The following is a 13594-nucleotide window of genomic DNA, read 5'->3' as shown; positions in this document are numbered from 1 at the left end:
CCAGGCAGTTTTGAAAACATTGGCTTTGTAATACAGCTTGATATCTGGTATTGAGATCCCACCTACTTTGTTCTTCTTTCTCGGGATTGCTGCAGCTATTCGGGCTATTTTTTTATTAATTCCATATGTATTTTTGGAGAGTTTGTTCTAGGTCTATGAATATGCTGTTGGTATTTTAATGGGGATTGCATTGAATCTATATTGCTTTGGGTAGTATTGACATTTCAGTGGTATTGATTCTACCAATCAATGAACACGGTATATTCTTCCACCAAATACATATTTCTTGTATCAGTATAGTAGATTGTAAGATAACAGAAACCCCCCCCCCCCAGAATAAACAGACCCTTCTTGATGAACTTTCAGGTAGTTTCCAGTTTTCCCCACTTTAAACAACTCTAAGGACTGTTCACATATGTACATGTTGGCAACTGTGTTCCGTTATCTCAGAATAAATTTCTAACGTGGGATTGCTGGGTCATAAGGTCTGCACATTTTGCAGTTTGGTATATATGTGCAGTTGTCCTCCGTGAAGGGGATTGCAGAGGCAGCCCTTAGTCACAATAGCCACAGCGCTGTCACCTGTAGTTGTGGCCAGTTGCAGCCCAGGCACTGAGGAAACACTGTGTAGTCTCTGAAGTCCACAAAATGAGTCACAGGAGTCATCCATCTTTCGGTAGATGTAAGGCTGGCTTTACTCCAGTGTTAAGGAAGCTCTTTGGGCCTGGAGGGCTATAAGCCAAGTGGACTCCATGGTTCTCAGGAAGCCCAGTTAAATGCCTTCCAAGCTTACCCTCACAATTCGGTCCCTACTCCATCCCTCTAAGCAGGAAGACAAATGTCCTGGCAAGGAGTCTGGCCTAAGCACCAAAATGTTATTACTCATAATTCACTGCTGTTTCTTCTTATAACAGATCCCCGAGATTTGGTTATTGCTAAACCCCTTCCCGCGTCTGATCTGATAGGAACTTTGGAAGTGCATGGGCAGACACATAGACAGCTGGGCGTCTGCTCTTTACACATGTACTCAGAAGTAAGTGTCTGCTTCATGTTCCATCTCCTACACAACAGCCCCTCCTGGATGCAACGTTCTGTGAGGGACATTGACAACTCAGAGCATGTCCAGAGAAGAGTGGCTTTCAGACTGGCCGAAGTTCTTTAAACTGTGGTCTGGAAGGAATAGCTTTAAAACGGAGGAAACTGGAAACATTTTAGTCAAGAAGAAAAGACTTTGGGATGAGGTGTGAGGAGTGGTGAATATGACACACAACAGGTGTTTTAGAAATATTTGAGGTCTTGCCATATGGAAGAGGGATTTGACTTTTTCTTTGTTGCCCAGAGGAGAGAACTAGAAAGCTGCTAACTGTTCTTTGGGATGTGGAAGCACTTCTTCACATGGATAATGCTCAGGAGACAGTACTCACTGTCTCTGAAGTTGGTCTGGTGAATCTGAGCAAATGCTGGCCCAGGCCTTTGTGGAGGGGCTTTCAGTGGTGGGTCTGGGGTTGGTGATCGAGGAGCTCAGCCCACTGAACCCAGAGGCCACCTAATACAGGCTGATGTTTCTTCTACTCCAGTGTGTTGACAACCACTTCTGCTGGGCTCCTGTCTGGCCTGCAAACTGCCTGCTTCCTTCCCCTCTTGCTTTCTGTCCCAGGCTCTGCCAGGTCTGACTCAGCTAGGTGATCTTCGGCAGTATACCTGTAAGTACTGTAGCCGTGTTTCTTGATGTAAATTAAGGCAGGAAGGGGGGGTGGTGGTTTCCTAAGCCAGAAATTGGAATCCTGGCTCCCTGCAGAAGTGGTCTGCTCCACCCCTGTGGATGGGCTTGGTGTGTCTTACCTGCCATTGTGCCCTTCCGCCGTCCTTCTTTCCTGTAAAGCGTGGCCGTGCTTTCCAGGGGTAGAATCTTTCAAAGAAGTAACGGTTGCTTAACTTGTATAGTACTTTCAGCACACAAGATAATTTTTATGTATTTTAATTCTTTTTTAAAAAATACATATTTTTATTTATTTTAGAGAGGAAGGGAGAGGGAGAGAGAGAGAGAAACATCAATGAGAGAGACTCATTGATTGGCTGCCTCCTGCATGCCCCCTACTGTGGACCAAGCCCCAAACCCAGGCATGTGCCCTGTCCAGGAATCGAACCATGCATAACCTCCTGGTTCATCATTCGACATTCAACCACTGAGCCACACTGGCTGGGTTACTTATTTCAATTATTTTATTTGATCCTAAAACTACCCTGCAAGGTAGACAGTAGCATCATCACATCATCATGTTTTGATACACAAAAAAACAGATGCAGAGAAGTTAAATGACTTGTTTAAAGTCATAAAGCAAAGGAGAATGCATCAGAGAATAAAGCAAAGAGAAGTGCCATTACATGAACTCTTCACTTGAGGATCTGTTTTTACCTTGGACTTATATATATTTGGGAAGTGACTATTTGGGAAGTTGGGGTAGTGGTTATAGATGATTCAGGATTTTCCATGAGTTGATGCTTATTGAAGGCAAATGATGGGTATATGGGAGTTCATTGTATTATTGTCTCTACTTTGGTTTAAAATTCACCAATAACAAGTTATTATTTTTGTTTGCTTATTTCTGAAGCCTAAAGTTCAGATTTGGAGTGAAAAATAAATTTTTTTTAAAATGTGCTTTGGAGAAGTTTGAAGTACAGGGCTGTATGGTGGGCTGGCCAAGGCCTAGCGGATTAAGTGAAAACGAATTTTTTGAACCAGGTTCTCCAGTGCTCATGTCCCTCCATACCATGTGCTTTCCTTCCTCTTCAGACTCTTTCAGTATGACTGGTAAGAAAGATTGAGATTTCTTGGTTTGGTTTGATCAATTCATCCAGTTTTCTCTACTGCCAGACTGGATGTAGTGACTCAGCAGTGGCTTCTTCCAGAGAATGCTGGGATGAAGCCCTCAGCGCCTGCCATTCAGTTGTCCCCGGTCCACTTTTGGTTTTGTTTGAACTTGCAGTCTGGATGAAGATAGGCATGTTTTCTGTAGTGAGGACAGCACTTGAGCTAAGAATTCTTGTTTTGTCTACTTAACTCTTCACCTGGCTCCAGGAAGTTCCTCTTTTCGTAATAATTGGAAACCAAATGCTTTATGTACACAGGGCCAGGGCAGGACCAGGTTCTTCTCCTGAAAAGTTCAAAGTCACATCCTGGCCTCCTCATCCACTCCCTTGAAGGAAAAACAAATTGCCAAGAACAACTCTCTCCACTCCCCAAACAAATACAAAACAACAACAAAGCAAAAAAGTTTATCCTAGGGCAGTGTGTCCCTCCTGACTCCCAGACTCCTGTGGGGCAAGATGGTCTTCCTCTTTGGAATTGAGGCAAAATGAGGGTCATGCTAAAGTTCTTTGACTTGGGAATGTTCAGAGATACAAATGCAGCTTTGCTCCACAGCAAAAATGCATCAGCTCTGCCCCCCAAGCCCAGAAGAAGAGCAGAGCAGTGCAGTATCTTCACCTGGCCTGTCCGGTGTTGGTCTGTAGATGTGTTTACCATTTTGATTTCAGATTTTTAGATGTTGTAAGGGCATTTAACCCTGAGCTGCAAAGCAGTAAACATGCGCAAAGTGCTAGTAAGAAACTATGTGCCTTGTACAGAAATAGGACTAAGAAACAAAAGCTGCCAGGGAGAGAGGGGATTGTTTTTATGTAACTGGCCATAAACACCAAGAGAGGAGGAAAAGTAAAGAAATGGAAAAAGTCTGAAGTCTGTGGCAAGAGGACCAGCGTCATTAGTCTAGTTAATTTAGGAGCCTCCACCTCCCCTGCAGTATGTCGTAGAGATCTTTTCATGTCAATATGTAGAGATTTATCTAATTCTTTTAGCTGCTGCCTATGATTTTGTAGCATGGATAAGCCATAATTTAACCATTCTTCTAGTGATGCACATTTAGGTGGTTTCCATTTTTCCACTACTGCCAACAGCGCACAGATGCTGTGAGCATCCTTGCTCATTCCTCCTTGCGAATGTATTTTGCTCTAGAGTGGACACTAAGTAGAATGATCAGGTCAAAGGGAATACCTTTTATGCTAATAGAGTCTGCCATGCGGCCCTCCAAAGTGACTGTACTAGTTTACATGTGTCTGGCAACTACATGGATTTTCATTGTGGATTTAACTAGTCTCTTCAGGAAAAAGATGAAAGGAGTAGAAGCATATGCTTGATTTTAAAGCTTCAAAGGATCTCCTGACATTTGGGGCCAGATAGGGTGGTGGTGAAATGTGTAAGGGAACTGCAAGTTTAAAACCTCAGTCACTTCGGCTTTAAGAACAAAGGGGCTTGGGATCTGACCTGAGTGTAGGTGGCAGCCCTCAGTGCCAGCTATGGCGAGTGAGAGCAGCAAGGGCAGGAAGGGCAGGTTTTGCCCAGTTATAAGCCTCGGGCAAAAGACTCTTGTTCCCCATACTGACAGGTGTCTAAACAGATGGAGCTGTTTTAAAAGAAAAGTGAAAGCACCTGCCAGCTTAGTGCAAAAGGGTCTCTTGAAATGGTGAGCAAGGACCTATTTCCTTACAGAAGGGCACGGAACAGCCCTGGCCGGTGTTCTCAGTGGTTAGAGCCCGAGCACTGAAGGGTCGAGGGCACATACCTGGATTACAGGTTCATTTTTTTTTTTGCAATGTTTTTCTCTCCCTGTCTCTCCCACTCCCTTCCACTCTCTCTAAAAAGCAATGGAAAAATATCCTCAGGTGAAGATTAACAACAACAACAAAAACTTTTAAAAAAGGGCATGGCACATAGTGGATGAAATAGGATTTGTCTGGTGACAGCTGCAAACTGCAGTGGGCAAACCTGCTGAGCTCTGTTCGCAGTTGAGGTACTCACCCACACCTCCACAAGAGTGAGGTGTCCTGCCCTGGCCTGAGTGCAGACACCAGGCGAGTGTGTGGGATTCACAGTCTGCTCCTCGGGAAGCCACACCCTTGCCGGGAGTGGGCCCATCCTGAAAGGTCTGCAGCCCCAGAGACTCGCTCCTGGGTGAGGGTCTCCAGGCTCCAGCGGCCCACAGCCTCCTACCTCCCTGCTGCCACCGTGTATCAGTTGAGTTCCCTGCTTATAAAAGGGATTTTTCTTACACTTCACTCTTTGCCTTTATGATTGTGCCTTTGAGGGAGGGAATGGAGGCTGAAGAGCCAGAGGTTTTGAGAAAATACATGGGGAAACAATTTTGAGTCTCCTCTGACTGGCTTTCTGATCCTTGGCGATTCCTTTGATTCTAGGCAAAACCTAGAAGGAATATCCTTTATGTTTCCTTTCAGTTTTGTAAGAACAAACATGTCTCTTCTTGCTCCTTTTATTTAATCAGTGTACTGCACATCCACTTCCCAAACAGTGTCTTGCAACCACATTTAGCCAAATTAATATCAGACAGAATTAATTAAGGGAAACTCTCTAACTAAACATTCAAATTAACTTTTCAAATCACAGAACTGCATTCAGAACTTTAAAAAGGTGGGAAGGGAGTTAGTTCTTCTTGCTTCACCGCTTGACCAGTTGGAAAAAACTTTACAATCGCCCACCATCCAGCTATGAAGAACTTTGCCTACTAGCCACAAAAGCTTATAACACGTACAGAGAATCTGTTTCTCTTCCTCTCCCATCCATGATTTGTTGTTTTATTGTTATTTTTTCTTTCTTAGGAGGAGTTAGATTTGAAGCCCTGCAGTGGGCTGTTGTGCAGATATGCTCCTAGGATCTCCTTCTCTATGAGGATCTTGTCTGCTGTGCATGTGTGTGGAGAGGAGCAGGGGTGTCAAATTCCATTGGTTTGTACCACGTGAAGCCTCTGAGCCCCAGAGCAGCCCGCTCTTATCCTCTCCTTGCAGGGCTCAAATGTTAAAGGGGCATCACCCAGGACATAATTTATTTTTTGCTCTCATGTGATGTGCATATATCATTGCTCTCAACTGCTATCAGAGTTTATAGGGTAGGCCTTGCCTCACCACTGCTTTGAGGCTCTGAACTGAGCTCTTAGGTGTGGCTTGGGGGTGGGATGGGGAGTCGGGGTGGGTAGGCAGGGAAGTGCTCGCTCACTCATAGCTTTTGGAGCCTGGAGGGAGGAGAGTCGGTGTTAATAGGAAGAAATGCGTGCTCTTCCCCAGTGAGAAGAGAGTCTGTGGCCTTTCTTTGGGTGCTGTCAGGTGGAGATAGAAGCCTGGAGGCGGCTCTGGGTCTTAGGGTGCTAGGACAGTAAGGGTAGTGCCGAGGATCCCCCCCTCCCAATGAGTGTAGTATCTCATGCTTGTGTTAAAGACTTCAGAAATGTAATCTGTGGCAGTGACATCAGGCTGTCCTATAGCTTGACCTCCTCATTTTTGGAAATATAGTGAAAAATAGGTAAATTAATCAGACACATCCTCACTCCCTTCCCCCCTTGGCTGAGAGCCATAAAGCCCTGGGTTTTAGAAATTATAATAGGATTATGTGAGGGACCCAGTGGGGACAGTGGTCAGACTAAGAGGCTCCAGTTAGCATCTGAGCTGGGCAGAGGCCATCAGGACTGACTTTGAAGTTTACCTCCTCCGCTGCCTCATCCAGAGCTGGTTCATTTAGCAAAACCTCCGTTGTCTCCTCCTCTCATGGGGGGGGGTCATAGGCTGCCCGGGCCTGTGCAGACTTGTGTTTCTGCTCCCATAAATATACTTTAGTTTGTGGGCCTTCAGTTGGCTGTAAGGGGTTATCTTCCAATCTCAGAGGAATCCTTCTCAGGGCCCAGCTCTCCCGAGCAGCCCACAGTGGCTGCAGCAGCAGCGTGGACCTTCTCAGGAAGGAGGGTGGGCATAGGCAGTTGCCAGAATCTCCCATGTGTGCTGCTTTCACCCTGGGGCTTTTTGGAGACAGGAGGGCAGGCTATCTGACCTTCCCTACCAGCAGTCTGTGTTGCTGAGGGTAACTCGGGCACATCTGGCATTTTATTTTATTTTATTTTATTTTTATATTTTATTGATTTTTTACAGAGAGGAAGGGAGAGGGATAGAGAGCTAGAAACATTGATGAGAGAGAAACATCGATCAGCTGCCTCCTGCACACTCCCCACTGGGTATGTGCCTGCAACCAAGGTACATGCCCTTGACCGGAATCGAACCTGGGACCCTTCAGTCCACAGGCCGACGCTCTATCCACTGAGCCAAACCAGTCAGGGCACATCTGGCATTTTAGAGAAGCACTGCTAAGCCCTCCTAGGAACCAGCTCTGTCATCACATAGGACACTTGGGCCCTGGCTGTGAAGGTAATTTGTGAGGACCAAGAAGGCAAGAAAGGCGGAGACTGTTTCTCGGGAGACTGATGGCTGTCCTGTTGTTCAGAAGTTTGACCTCAACGTTGACAGACTCCAGACTGCCAGCCTAATTTGGCCACCTCCCGTCTTCCTGGCCTTTCCGCAACACCTCTGCAGACCAGCCACTTATTTGACACCTGACACAGTTCGGCAGGATTTCCGGCCCCTGCCCTCTGTCCTCAGAAAGCATGTAACAGCGCAGAACACTCAAAAGGGCTTTTGACTCCCAGGCTCCCAGCTTCAGCCATGAGAAACCCACTCCTCTGGGCTTCAAAAGACATTAACCTGTTCTCCTCTGACCAGCATGTTAATTTTGACCACTAGGATGGGACATGGGCGGCATTGGTTAGAACTATAGTTTTACATTTGTTATTGTGATTACTTGTTTAATTTTTGTCCCCTCTTGTAATTTAAAAGCTTAATAAAGCCCTAGGAATAACATGGGCCCAATATATATTGCTGAATGTAGGGGGGGGGGGGGGGTTGCTTTTTGCTTTGTGAGCTGTTGTGTAGAACATCACTAGGTCTGTCCTTTTACACAGAAAGGAGACAGTCATTCTCCAGGGTTGGGATGAATTAAGAACTCTTGGAGAATATATTTGTTTCTCAGTATTTCAAAGGCAGCACTAATTATTTTGCAAACAATAGCTGTTTTCTTCTGCAATCCATTTTCCTAGATTTTGCTAACTTATTATATCTGGCACAGTCCAGCTTCAAACCACCATGATTAAAGCTGGATGTTTGGGAGTTGGGGTAGGGTCAATTTGAGGGGCCAGTTAGAATTGCACACCCACACCCCCGTCACCAACTTTTTAAAGAGTTCTTGCCAGGGAGTTGTTTGTTAATGGGGATAGAAACATAAAGTAACAAAACTTTTCTGTCAGTGAAGCAAGGGCAGAACTGTACCTGGAAGTTTCTGGACCCTTTTTGCCACCCTAAGGTGGTAGTCCCCCTCCGGTGAATTTGCCAAACAGGCAGCAGTTGAGGGAGGTTTCTCATGGTACTTGGAGCCAGAGCTCAGAGGAAGAGGGAAATGGCCTGCCTTCGGATCCCAGAGAGCTCCTCTGCTGCGTGGTTTGGGTAGGGGTCCCAGAGATTTGCATCCTAATTTCTTGGTTAGGGTACTTCAGACAGCCCGAGAGGAAGGGAGAGGGAGGAGCTCTCTAACCACTGGACGGAACAGCTGGGCCTCTGACTGAGGCCTCATTAGCATTTGAAAACCCTCTCAAGGGGTCTGAGAGCTCCCTGGGGTGAGCGCTGGGGCCTGAGTGCTGAGACCTACCGTGGCTCCACACAGAATGGGGCTGAGCATCCAGAAATAAAGACCAGAGCAGACTCAAGAATGAGCCCTTTGTGGCTTTGTCCCAAGCTTGAAAACTGTGACCCAGGCTCTTTCATTGTTAAGAAAGGCTGTTTCTTGGCCACAGCAGAGCTACTATGCAGCTAGTTCTCCCATCAGGCAGGGCTAGGGAAGGAAAGGTTGTCCCCCTCCTGCTCTGTAAACCTTTCTGTGTGTGGTTATGCGTTCTCCTCACCTGCCCTCCTGTAACTCACTAGTACATTCTGCCAGAGCTGATCACACCCACCAGGGAGGTGTGTTGGTCCTAGAACAGCAACTGGGTCTGTTTCCCTTTCCTGCTTTACAGTCTCCTCTCCCAGCTGCCTAACTTGCACTCCTTCCCAAATTAAGTGTACCTTTTAGTCATTCTTCATTTAAATAGTTTAGGTTTGGACAACATTTATTTTTATTTTTAAAAAATATATATCTTAATTGATTTTTTTTACAGAGAGGCGGGTAGAGGGGTAGAAAATTAGAAACATCGATGAGAGAGAAACATCGATCAGCTGCCTCCTGCACACTCCGTACTGGGGATGTGCCCGCAACCAAGGTACATGCCCTCGACTGGAATCAAACCTGGGACCCTTCAGTCCGCAGACGGACGCTCTATCCACTGAGCCAAACTGGTTAGGGCAACATTTATAAATGTCAATTCTGGTTCATAAAAGGTCATGGCTTCAAACCTTCCCAGTCCTTTCCCTATTTCCAGTCTAAGAACCTTTCAGGTTTGGGGTATATTTCTACAGACCAGAAGTCAGCTAGACCAGAAGCATTGGAGGGAACTGGCCCAGCTTTCTTTTTTTTTGGCCCAGCTTTCTTAAATCAGGAGTGATGGTGCCACCTACTGGCAGTTGTTGTTACCTACAGGCTCTGTGGCTGGTCCTGCTTCCTGGTAAAGGAACTGGGACCTGGGTGGGAGTAGCTGCACTGTATTCCAGGACAGGAGTAGAGTCATACATGCAGCAGTGGAGAGCACTAAAAGTGGGCACACTATTTCCTGCTAACAGATGAGGGAACAGACTTAGAAGTTGCCCAGGGTCACAACTAGTAAGGGGCAGAGGCAAATAGCATAGGGCTTTCCCAACTGCAAAATTAACCATGATGCCATGATTTGCCAAAGCCAGCAGGAGATTTAGATGGTAACTGGACACGGCATCCAGTAACATGAATAGTGAGGACTCTCTCTCCTCTTCAGAGCTCTGACTCAGTCCTGCTGTTTTTGTCAGTTTGATATGACTCACTCTTTAATTCTTAACAGCTCTTTAACCCTTGATCATTTCAGTTTTAACAAGGTTAGGTAAGCAACAGTATCTGTTAGAGATTTAAAATATTTTGTTTTCATTTAATCTTTTTGAAGTCATCTATTTTACAGTGAGCAACACTGATTTTCCCTATTTAGTGTTGTGATAGGAGATTTCTATTTAAAGTAAGTTTGTTTAGGTTTTTAAAGTGAGTCAATTTTACGGGGTTGGGGGTGGGGGGACAGGTAGGTAATAGTACAGGTGGTACTCAGATATATGTTAAAAATCCTGACAGTGTTACAGATAACTCAGAACAGTGGTTCTCAACCTTCCTAATGCTGCGACCCTTTAATTCAGTTCCTCATGTTGTGGTGACCCCCACCCATAAAATTATTTTCATTGCTACTTCATGATTATAATTTTGCTACTGTTATGAATCGTCATGTAAATATCTGTTATGCAGGATGTATTTTCATTGTTACAAATTGAACATAATTAAAGCATAGTGTTAATCACAAAAACAATATGTAATTACATATGTGTTTTCCGATGGTCTTAGGCGACCCCTGTGAAAGGGTCGTTCGACCCCCAAAGGGGTCGCGACCCACAGGTTGAGAACCACTGACTCAGAAGTTTGGGAAATGTTTCACTGTGCTCTATCGTCACTGACTTGCCCCATGACCTTGGGCAGTCTCAAGGGTCCTTTCTTCATTTGTAGAAAATGAAAATGTTGGACTGTGATCGTTCGGGTCATATAGAGCTATAATATGTGGGCATTATGAGTGAGGCCTCTCCCAGGCTGGGCTGCTTACCCTGAGGAGGTGGTGACAAGGAATCCAGGGCCTTGGCCTGGCTTCACACACTTTGCCTCTCCCCCAGGTTCTTTCCTTTTGCCTTCTTTCTTTCTTCTTAACATCTTTATTGAGATATAATTCACATACCATGTTATTCATTGTTGTGAAACCATCACCACAATGAACCCTAGAACATTTTCATCACCCCCAAAAGTAAACTCATACCAATCATTCCCCATCCCCCCCCCCCCCCCCCAGCAACCACTAATCTCTCTGTCTATGTAGATGTGCCTGTTCTGGAGATTCCATGTAAATGGCATCATATATGGCCTTTGGGGACTGGCTTCTTTCAGCTAGTGTAATGTTTCTAAGGTTCATGAAGTACAGTGTTGAATAGAAGTGGTAAGAGTGGGAATCTTTGTCTTGTTCCTGATCTTAGAGGGAAATAATTCAGTCTTTCACCATCAAGTATGATGTTAGCTGTAGGTTTTTTTGTAGATGCCCTTTAACAGATTGAGGAAGTTCCTATCTATTCCTAGTTTGAGTGTTTTTATCATGAAAGAGTATTGGATTTTGCTGAATGCTTTTTCCGTGTCTACTGAGATGATTATGTGTTTTTTTAAACCTTTAGTCTATTGATATACTATATCAATATTACATTTATTTTCTTATGTTACTTCTACACCAACCTTATATTTTGGGGTTAAATCTCACTTGGTCATTGTATATAACCCTTTCGTATGTTGCTGTGTCCAGTTTGCCTGTATTTTCTTGAGGACTTTGTGCCTCAAGTCTTGAGGACTATGCATCAGGGCTATTGATTTATGGCTTTCTTTGCTTGTGGTGCCTTTGTCTGATTTTGATATCAGGGTATTATTGGCCTCATAGAATTCATTGTAAAGTGTTACTTCCTTTTTTTTTAATTTAAATAGTTTGTGAAGAATTACTATTAATTCTTCTCTGAATGTTTGGTAGAATTTACCAGTGAAGCCATCTGGACCTGAACCCTTTAATTGTGGAGGAAGCTTTTAATTACTAATTCAGTCTGTTTACTTGTGACATTGTTTCTAACTTGTAGATACTTATAGACATGCACTTCTGTAAAGGAGAGGAAATTTGGGAAGAGTGAGTCCAGAAAGAGGGGTTTGTAGTTGGCTCTGCCTGGAGCCAGGCCCTCTCTCCCCTTTATTATTTCATGTCTCTTAGAGGAAGAAGTCTTTCTTCTCCCCCCTGAATGAATGCTTTTGAGGTTAGGACCAATAACCCAAGCCTGTCTCTTAGAAAAAGTGGTGTACACTCCACCTGACACAGGAGGGAGTATTTAGACCAAGACAAATGAGAGCAGATGTGCTCTCAGGCCTTCAGGCTGGTGTGTGTGTGTGTGTGTGTGTGTGTGGGTGTGTGGGTGTGTGTCTGTCTGTCTGTCTGTGTTTTCTGCCTTGCTTCAAATATTAATAAAAAGTGAGAGGACCTCAGCTGTTGAGACCCTCTAGATTATATGTGATAGACCATGGTGAACTGCCATACAGCCGTTTAAAGAATAAGGTAGCTTTCTCTGTGCTGATGTGAAATGATTCCAAGATATATGAAATGTACAAAATGGTGCTGCATATGTCTTAGAAGAAACAAGATAGAGAGAACCTATAGATGCATACAGGCTGGTAAATGCAGAGTTCCTTTGAAGGGCACCCAAGATAAAAGTCAGGGGTAGTGGAGACTTCATACCGCGTAGGTGGTTTTTCCCTTGTGGTTATGCTGCCTTAAACTTTTCTGAGTAATGGATTTGTGTGAAGTTCAGTGGTAAGGCTATGAGGTGGCTGTGTTTGCACATGTTTCTGTTAGGCAGCCTGGGCACAATATCTATGTCTTCATGGAAACAGCCCCCGGCCCCCAAGTCTGTATGTCTCTGCCACAGTGTGTGGGGCACAATACAGACTTTTGTTCGTCTCCAGTGCATCTCCCTGAGGAACTGTTCCCTAAATATGTCTTCCTGGGGAAAACTGCTGACAGATCTCAAAGGCCCTGCAAGGTGAGGTGTTCTCTTTTGAGCAGTTTCAGCAGCACATAAACCCTGTTCTGTTTGTCCAAGGTGAAAGGCTTTCACTGCCCTCCAGTCTCCCTATTTAGCTGGCCCCACAGTAAAACACTTTATTCTTTCTTGGTAGGTCCAATCATGACTGTCCCCGACCCCACCCCAAGAAGTGAAGGTGCCGGGGAAGTGGAGCAGATGCCAGAATTCTGGCTTTGGACTTGCAGGCCAAGTGAGCATGCACACTAGCAGCCTGTCCTTTCTGTGGAAGGCTGGCTGAACTGGCCAGTAGGAGTGCATTTGGCTGGGGGGAAACATTCAGACTCTGCCCTCACCTGTGTGGGTGCTTCCCCTCCTTCACAGGGACTACCTTGGAAGCCTGGGGCGGCCTTCCAGCCTGGGCTTCTCAGATCGCAGGCTGAGTGCTGGGCCTGGATGCAGGGCCTCAAACACCGAGGATTCTCCTGTCTCTCCACAGAGAACACCTTCTGCAGTGGGGATCACGTGTCTTGGCACAGCCCTTTGGATAACAGTGAGTCAAGAATTCAGCACATGCTGCTGACAGAGGACCCGCAGATGCAACCTGTGCAGACACCCTTTGGGGTAGTTACCTTCCTCCAGGTGAGGCACAGGTTGGACATGGGCGCGAGCCTTCCCTGTGGGAAAAGTCCTGGGAGGGCAGAAGGGCTTGGGTGGAGAGAGTGAAAGGAACGGGAGATTTCCTTGTTCTTGTCCCATTTTCTCCTTCATCTGTTTATAAGGTCGATTCAGAGGGTCTGATTTAACCTGCTGAGAGGGGAGAAGGGGGAAAGGGAAGGGGCCATTTGGGTAGGAGAGGATGGTTGTAGCAGAGGCGGGTAACGGGGAGGGTATTTCTGTGAAC

The 13594-nt window shown here is 45.4% G+C and overlaps 1 protein-coding gene across 1 annotated transcript in view; it reads left to right on the top strand.

Annotated features, from left to right (window-relative positions):
- SUFU (SUFU negative regulator of hedgehog signaling) overlaps positions 1-13594 on the top strand; it is a 90886-nt gene that overhangs the window by 39983 nt on the left and 37309 nt on the right. The window contains exons 5-6 of the mRNA XM_015559271.1: positions 12848-12943; positions 13190-13332. Coding sequence (XP_015414757.1) covers positions 12848-12943; positions 13190-13332 — 239 coding nt within the window. The remainder of the gene's footprint in view (positions 1-12847; positions 12944-13189; positions 13333-13594) is intronic.

The sequence above is a fragment of the Myotis davidii genome, unplaced genomic scaffold, assembly GCF_000327345.1.
Source record: "Myotis davidii unplaced genomic scaffold, ASM32734v1 scaffold332, whole genome shotgun sequence".
NCBI lineage: Eukaryota > Metazoa > Chordata > Mammalia > Chiroptera > Vespertilionidae > Myotis > Myotis davidii.
Note: the sequence above shows the minus strand (reverse complement) of the source record. Positions and strands in the feature narration are given on the sequence as shown.